Genomic DNA, 9144 nt, shown 5'->3' with positions numbered 1-9144 from the left:
TTCACAAAAAAAAAAAAAAAAAAAAAAAAAAAACATGTGTGTGTGTTTCTGTGTGTGTGTGAAGAGTTCATATGCAAAATTTTAAGAGCTGTATATATATATATATATACATACATATATGTGTGTGTGTGTGTGTGTGTGTGTGTGTGTGTGTGTATAACTCCTGTTTGTTTCCTGACATGTGAATTAATTGTGAGGTATTGAGATAATTACATACAATGACAAACATGTAATCTATGATGTAGCTGTAACAATAACATTTCATTTAGGCTATTTTTTTTAGACAAGACATGATTTTTATCAAATTATATTAAAATCAACAGTTTTAAATCAAAAATGTATGATTAAAAAGAGGGATAAAAAGTCGTTCAATTGATAAATAAATTTGAAAAAATTATGGCATATGCTTACATATAAGCAACCCCCTCTATTTTTGATTCCTTGTAAAACTGAGTGTATAAAGTATGAATGAGTACATACAGTACAGTAGGTGGCGATATAAGCTTCGGTTGGTTCTTCTCAGACTGAGGAGAAGAAATATTAGGAAGTGTTTCGCTCCTTGGGTTTAATGGTACCTGCTTTGGGAAGATTACCGGTAAATGTCATTCCATCTCTCCTTACAAACTTTCTCCGTTCACAAACACTCAAAAGAATATCGTCTGTCGGTAAGAAATGCGACGAAGTCATTCAAATGACACATGCGTGTTAAAGTTGGAATTTTATGTTTAAAGTCGAAGGTAGATTTACTAGTGATTATATCGAAGACCTTCAGTGACAAGCTTCGATTCTAGATAATAAAAAAATTAATTACTTGAATATAAATTACCTGTACTTTGCTCTATTCTATTCTATTCTATTCTATTCTATTCTATTCTATTCTATTCTATTCTATTCTATTGTTTCTGTATGCATGTTTGGCCTGAACTGAATGATCTGAACAAAGGACTTAACAAGATAACAGACTCTAAACTACAAAGTTCAGTGTGTTGCAAGCTGTCATTTTGGCATTAGGTGTCAGAGGTTGACTTTTGATCATGCAGCAGCTCAGCTGGCTCTTTGAGAACTGATTGCAGGGATTCTGGGACAGAGTTCTGCAGCTTGTTGTGACCATAATCAATACAGGCTGATTCAACAATTTTTTTAAGCTGTTTTACTGTGCATTTAATCAGCAACTTGTAGCTGCATCTTAATTATTCAATTCATATTTTTTTTCTCTAAATAAGAAAATAGATTTCATAATTTATAGTACTTTAATACCTTCCCTTTTGACATTTATCTCTTATTGGTTAGTTGTATTGTAGCAGGTTTTATATAATATAATCAGCTGCTTTTGTCTGATTTCTTTATTTAGGCCCAGAACTGTGTGGAGCTGATTCGGTTGATGTGATGTGCAGTCCAGGATCGGGGGGGCCTGGAGAGGATGCCTCTGTAGAGTTTGTGTACTGCAGCGGAGCAATCACAGAGCTGCTTAAATATGGACCAACAGACCTGCATGCTGCCAGCAGAAGCCCCAATCCTCCCAAAATGCTCATCCTTGTCATTCCAGGTAAGATGGCTCAAGAAGTCTAAATATACAATATTGTTTGTAGTTAGTTTTCAATATATATTTAGCTTGTAAATTAGGAAGAAACAACAGTTCAGACCTTCCTTTATATTTTAATATACTGTTTGTATATTAAAATAGAATTTTGAATGTATTCTAAAATAAGTCATATTTCTGAATCACTAGCTCATTTGATTAGTTCAAAAGTGTGGATCCATTCAGTAACAAACAGTGCTGTGTGTAGCTCAGACAGGCATAACTGTTCTTCTGTGGCTTTGTTTAGATCTATTTTCACTGGTGAGATTGAACAAAACAGGCAATAGTGACAATATTGTATCCAAAATATAACACTTTTTTTTTTTTTTTTTTACTCTTGAATAAAATCAATATAATATTTGCAACTGGGAAAAACAGCACTCTTGCTCATTTCATATTGCTTAAAAGGTATCACTTGATTTAAAACAAAACCCCACAGGTGCATTTTTTGCCCTCATATCTTGAATTTTAGGATCATATAAAGGCTATTGTGCAGTGAGTCGTCCTTCATCGTGTTCGTGACTCGTGAGCAACAGGTCTTGGTCTAGGCCTAGTTTTAGCCCTTTTTTCCATAATTAATCTTGCCTGATTAACCTGTTAAATCATCAGCCCTAATTATAATAGATTTTGTTTTGTATGATATCTTATATTTTTATATTACAAATTGTATTTTATTCCTTTTAGCTCCTCAACTCAAGCATTTCAACTCAATGATACAACAATGGCAAAAAAAGTTTTTAATATATATTGCACGATAACTATATTTTATATAATATAATTCTATATTTTATTTTATTTTATTTTATTTTATTTTAAAATAAGACAGCCAAAATATCCAACTTGGGCATTGCTATGTATACTTTCTGTTTTATTTTTTATTTTGCTGTTTCTATACATAATATTTTTGAATGTTACATTTTGAATGTCAGTCATTGTTTGCATGAACATTCAATCTTTTTAAGTTTTGTTCAGCTTCATTCCTATGACTTCACTTCCATAATTAAGACCAAGCACCAAATAAACCTGTCTTGAGCCGAAATGCATATTGTAGACTGAGCTGTGTTAGGTCTTGGTTTCCAAGGCATAAATAAACATAACTAATGGAACTAGCCAAACTTGTGTAGCAGTGATTGGTACACAGGTGGGTGAGTGCGTCACAGCTATCTGAAGCATTGGACATAACACAGTCCAACAGATGCAGGGGATATGAGGAAAAGTTCAGCGCAGTCGGGAGTCTACCTTTTTTACACTTGGCTCTGGGTCAAGAGGAAAACCCCAGTGGAAAATGGCTCTACGGGCCACCATTCTTCCCCTGACAGCAGCTTCTAGCACACTGACTTCATGGAAAAGCTGTGTAGCTCAGGGGCAGATGTTAAGCACTAAAAATATTATTTCAGACTATTACACCAAGTCAGAAAAACTATGTTCGTAAACAATTCAGGTCCGTTTTGTGAGCCAAATTGGCCAATTCATTGAAAAACTCAGCCTCCAAAGAACAAATTGTTCATCAATATGAATCTGTTGGAGTAACAATAACAAGTTATACAAGTTATATGGACCAATTTTATGCCAATTTTATGATGCTTTTCTTGAAGATTGAACGGTCTAGTCATATCCATTGCTGTTTATGAATGTTCATAACAAAGACAGCTTAGTTTTGCCGAAAGCTATCATGTCCAGGCAGTCGTCATGTGTTCCTGATTCATTGAATTACTGCATAGCACATGTTTTTTTTTTTTTATAGTTTCTTCTTAAAGCAGTTTAGCTTTCAGTGAAGCATCTTATGTTGTCACCAAATGTCATACTTATGAAATCTCATCTCCCAGTTCCTCTTTGTTTGTCCATCTCCAAATATAGAAAGCTAACAAAGTCTCTTTATTCTCATTTTGGAATGATTTATACTAATAATTCAAAGGTTTGAGGTTGGTAAAACATTTTTTTTAAATGTTTTTGAAAGAAGTCTCTTATGCTTTCATTACAAATGAAATTAAAAGAAATGTTGTCTTTTTGAATATATTTAAACATGTTATTTATTCCTGTGATGCAAAGCTGAATTTTCAACAGCCATTACTCCAGTCTTCAGAGTCACGTGATCTTTCAGAAATCATTCTTATATGCTAAATTGCTGCTTAAGAAACATTTCGTATCATCACTGTTGAAAACGGCTTTGTTACTGAATATTTTTGTGGAAACCGAGAAAATGATTTTTTTTCAGGATTTTTTTTTACATTTGATGAACATCTTTATAAATGTCTTTACTGTCAGTTTTGATCAGTTGCATGTCCTTCCTGAATAAAACAATTTCAATTTATTAATTTTAACTAACAAAAGTTACTGCCCAGTCTTTTTTTAAATAACGGTGTACATCTAGCACTTTTTAAATTCCTGACGTAAGCTATTAAAAAAAGAGAAATCCCAGCTGCAGATGTCCTGCAGAGAGAGCACGGTCAAACTGATGACCTTAAAGAGGGCCGCTTTTCACCAGGCTCTGAATGTCACTGAGCATTGTGCTCAATAGAGTCTTTATGGGAAATGGAGAGCCCATACGCCGACACTGTTATTGTAGAACCTGTGCCCTTTTCTCCAGAGATAACAGCAATAATCTCTGCAGTCTGGCCAGAGGCTCCCTTGGCTCTTATATCCTCCAGAGCCGGCGCAGGTGCTACTGTTTTAATGGGCTCACGCTATAAGTATGAGGATCGGTGTTGTATTATTGAAACAAGCACACTGACTGAGGAGAGTAAAAGGATACAAACACAAATAATATTTTATTTGCCATTGGAAGATTTTTTTTTTAAACATTATATAGTCTTTTTACACCAGCTTAGTGTAAATGATACTAAAATGGAAATTTTTATTGCATGGTGTAACAAAGCAATCATGCTTTCCCAGAAAGATCTGGATTTATTAATGATTGTTACTCGTTAATAGTTATTGTTAATCAAAATACAAATTGTTGAGTGTCTTTTTATGTATTTAAGGCATATATCTCCGAAAAAGTTCAGGTTCCAATTCAGTCCCGTTAGAAACCGTCACACTGAGATTTGTGTGCGATGCATAAATGCTAAATCACCTCAGTTCACGTAGCATGCTAACCGTGTTAACTGACTAAACCACTGGATGGCAGCAGGTTTGCTGTGTTATTTCTGATTTTGTATGTCCCCTGCTGAACATGAACTGTTTCATGTTGTTTCCTATCTCGAAAAGTTTTCAGTGGAACTGCAATAGTACAGCACTGAAATTAGCCGGCTAACATGAATTAGTTTAGCAGTTAGCTTAGCAATTGTTTTTGTTGTTTTATAGGAACTGTCTGTTTGAAATCTTTCTTTTAGAGAGCTTTTAGACTTATCTACATTTTGTTCATAATTTATCTGTTTCAAATGTTTTAAAGGTTTTTTATCTAAATGTCCCACTGTCGATAACATCTTGTCATGTTTTCAGCTAAATTACATCAGACTTAAAGGTGATCTCGTCTGACCTCGCAGAATGTATAATGATTTATAAGTATAATGAAGGCTATTTTATATATTGAATTGTAAAAGAAAATTGTTAAGCCCCTTATCATTTCAAAAGAAGAAAAATTGCTTATGATGAGTCCTATTTAAAGCCCAGAGATGTTCAATGGGTCAGGGATAGCTTATCCAGATGGTTTTGATTCACAGGAACCTGCTGTGCAAAGCACTCTGCTTGTCCCACCAGCTGCATCCAATAGCCCACAGTATCACATTGTTTGATAATTCATAATAATCTTACAAAGATTCTTCTTTTCTTTGTCATCTTTCGACAGTATGTTGGTTTCCACTTGAGGTTGAGGCACATTGTGTTCACAGAGTAAATCAGTGTGAACTTTACTCTCTGTTCCTTATAACATGGCCTTTTTTTAATCACCAAAAGTTTCCAAGGGGTTTCCCTCTCTTTTTGGATATGGAAACTAATATTTATGTCAGTTTTCATGGAACAACTCCACTCCAGCCAACTCCGCTGACCACCTTGCTACTATATAAAATTGTATACGTTCTGCAATTACGATTCCCTTGCTTGCATTTGATGAGCAGGTGGATCAGGAGTTACGATGGGCTTGCCAAGGAGGTTATTATTTTTGCTTTTTCATGCATTTCTGGGATTTCTGGCATAATGCTTTCAGGAATGTTACCCGGAGGTTGTATTTGATTGCCAGTCCAGCAGTGACCTTTTACCCTCCCTTCTAGTCTTGCAGCGAGTCCTTTACTCTTTATTATTTTAATACACTTGTATGTAATGTAATAAATTGTTGATTTAGTCATCAACAGACATTTCTTATTATTATTATCAATGTTGAAAAGAGTGCCGCCTAATATTTTTGTGGAAACCCTCATCATTTTTTCAGGACTCTTTGATTGATTGAATTTTGATCGTTTCTTTCTAAACAGCCTCACAATTCCAAAATGCACAAATGTGTGTAAATGCTATTCATTAGTGTGCTTGACATATTTAAATATATAAACATGCTTGTATTAACTTTGAGTTTTTGTGGTGTTTTCCTTGTTTGTTTGAATAGTATTTGTAAACTCAGACAATACAGTAAGGCACATTTACTGGGCCAATTGAGTTTAAACTGACTGTTATATTAAAAATACCTGTTGTGGTATTCTCTGTTGATTCGTAAATTGTTCCTCATCCATCCAAACTTTTCCACCTCCTGAGGTTGACAACTCCCCTACTGCTTTTTATCCTGGATTACAATACCTCTTGAATAGATTGAAACAACCCTCAGAGGGCAATCTGTCAGGAGATCTGGCTTTAGTCACCCTTGTGTCTGCATGTTTGCCAGAGTCAATAAGCATTTTCACTTGTTCCTCTCTCTCTACAGACTGGATCAGCTTTATGGCATGTTGGAGCTAATAAGTTAAAGACAACTTCACACACTGTCTGCATGAACGAATTCCAGCACTTGCTAATGCCTTCCTTACGGCAGGTCTCCTTAACCTGTTTAACTCCATTCCTGTTTTTGTCTGCACTTTAATGCTATTAAATGGTGGTGTCTGTTGACAGACATTTTCTATGAAAGATTAAATGCTAAAATATATGTTAAATGCAAGGTTGTTATAGTTAACTAAATCCGTTAAAAAACTTTGTTCCTGTGAGATAAAATGAAAAAAATAAAAAATAAATAAACAATTATTTTAGCTTGTTGCCAGAAGCAATATTTATCATTTTTATCTTAAAATGATGAAAAAATAATAATAAAATCCCCTTTTTTATATATTTTTTTAAACATTCAAATAGCTATAATAAAAATGCCCAAAAGCAAAAAATGAAACTACTAAAACCTTAACAAACATTTTAATGAAAATAGAATAAATATATAAATAAACCATAAAACAAAACTAATAGTATCTCAATGATGCTAAAATAACACTGGTTTAATGCAGCATTCACAAACTAAACCAGAAGGAGACTCTTTATTTGAGTGGCAATATATTTTCAACTGTGCATTTTATTTTTTGATATCCACTAGGGTCCTACATCACTGCTGGTGTTTATGCATTGATTTAGTGGCTTCCCTTGTGTGTATTTGTGAATCAGTGTGGTTGGTAAGCAAGCAGGATGGGGTGTGTGTGAGTGGGTCCTGCACCTGCAGGGCTACGTCAGTGGTGTGGTAGTCCAGGCAGCCTTGGGGTCAGAGACGGCAGGCAGGGTATCTGTTTAATGTCCCGGTGAGCAGCCCTGAATTTATGAACTCAGGGAGAGGGGGAAATGATAACGTGTGGGAGAGGAGAGGATAGCTCATGCTTCTGTCGTCTTTTTCTGGTAGGAATGCCTCCTTTGCATTCTTTCTCCCCACACAGAGGCAAACGCTAGTCTGGACTCACTGTAAGCTCTGTGATGTCCATATAGAGAGGCTGTTATAGTTTTAACCCAGGAATGGAACAGACACAATTAACAAGGGGAGAAGATCTTCTACAGCAATTCCCTGGTGTACTGATACACACACAAAACCAAAGATAACACTTTAATATAGGGACCAGTGACACTGTTAACTAGTTGCTTATTAGCATGCCTGTTATTAACACATTGGCTGTTTATCAGTACTAATAAGCGTATATTTTGCATGACCATATTTTAATGACAAAATTTAACATCTACCTTACTAACTATTAATAAGCAGCAAAGTAGGAGTTTATTGAGGCAAAAGTCATAGTTAATAGAGATAATTAGACATTCAAATATAGTCATGATTGAGACTATTCAGTGTCAAAACATGGTGCAACTCAACAAAGTATTAAAGAAATAAGTTAATGGTCGTCCAAAATTGAATATTGTCATCATTTATTCACCATAAATGGGTGTTATTTATAATGATGTTTCCAAGCTTCACATAATGAAAGTGAATGGCGGTAATGGCTATTTGGTAGGGATACACAATATATTTGTTCAATATTGGTTATCGGCTGCTATTAGATTTTTATAGATAATTTAGATAATTTATTGGTATTAGTTGAAACTGGATACAGCTTATTTTCCTGTTTTTAAATTTAGTTTACTTCTCATTTATCGGTTATCTTTATCGGTTATCGGTTATATAATAGTTTATTGGTTATCTGACATAAATACATCAGTATCAGCCTGATTTCTAATATTAGTGCATCCCTGTTGAGATTAAACTGGTGACAACTGTTAAATTGTTTACATTTAAATTTCATTCTCTCCCTCTCACAAGCTGTATTAGCTGTTTCAGAATGAATAAGTTATATGGACTGTTTTTACAATGCATCCTTTGTGGAGCTTCACAGCTCATGGTTTCCATCCACTTTCATTTTATGGAAGAAAGAAACTCATACGGGTCTGAAAGGACATGAGGGTGAGTAAATGATGACAGGATTTCCCTTGAATTTCAGTTTCTGTTCTTCACAGCTGCGTCATGTCAAGAAACAAGGCATTTTGTTGGTTGCTTGGTTTCTCAAAGTGAAATCTCATTGGACCAGCAATGCATCCCACATAGTGAAAATTTGTCTGATTGTCTGTGGTTTTATTGCTTTTAGTTTTGTGCAGCATTTTCACCTACGGTGTGGACAGAAAAATTGGAAAGCAGATGTGATTTTCGGCTAGATCAAGGGTGGAGCGGTGTTTAAAGCTGTAGAGCACTTGTCTCCTCTTCGACCTCCCCTGCCCCTATAGATGAAATCTATCCATGGGCCCATGTGTGACAGTGCATTCTTTGATTCCATCTGCCTTTAGAGCGAGAGAGCCTGTGACTTTATTGTGGTGACTGGTTGGGAAAAACCTGCCATTTCTAATAACACTGGCTTGAAGCAGTTCGGACTTTGAGCACGTCAAGTTCCATCTGAAAGAGATTTGGGAACCTTCAGCATGAATAAAAACATACAAATGGAATTAATCAGTTTGAAAAGAGCCGGGAAGGGCTGCTGTTGGCCCTCGCTGCTCATATCAGTGCAGTGTATCTCAGCGAACACTGCCCCTGCTGTGAAGACTGGGACGGACGGTGGAGAACTTTGCTTCACTAGTCATGCTTTAACCCAAAAAACCTATTGTGTCATATTTGATGCATGAACTCCTAGGCCTCT

General features: G+C 35.3%; 1 protein-coding gene across 2 annotated transcripts in view; it reads left to right on the top strand.

Moving 5' to 3' along the window:
* Window positions 1–503: 503 nt before the first annotated feature.
* ldah (lipid droplet associated hydrolase) overlaps window positions 504–9144 on the top strand; it is a 39287-nt gene continuing 30646 nt past the window's right edge. Inside the window, exons 1-2 of one of the 2 annotated variants that reach the window (XM_052581234.1) lie at window positions 504–595; window positions 1352–1546. In XM_052581234.1, the coding sequence (XP_052437194.1) occupies window positions 1387–1546 (160 nt within the window). In that variant the 5' untranslated portion in view covers window positions 504–595; window positions 1352–1386. Of the gene's footprint in view, window positions 666–1351; window positions 1547–9144 lie in introns of both variants that reach the window. The other variant, XM_052581233.1, reaches the window with a different exon arrangement.

This window comes from Carassius gibelio, chromosome B17, assembly GCF_023724105.1.
Source record: "Carassius gibelio isolate Cgi1373 ecotype wild population from Czech Republic chromosome B17, carGib1.2-hapl.c, whole genome shotgun sequence".
Classification (NCBI taxonomy): Eukaryota; Metazoa; Chordata; class Actinopteri; order Cypriniformes; family Cyprinidae; genus Carassius; species Carassius gibelio.
Note: the sequence above shows the minus strand (reverse complement) of the source record. Positions and strands in the feature narration are given on the sequence as shown.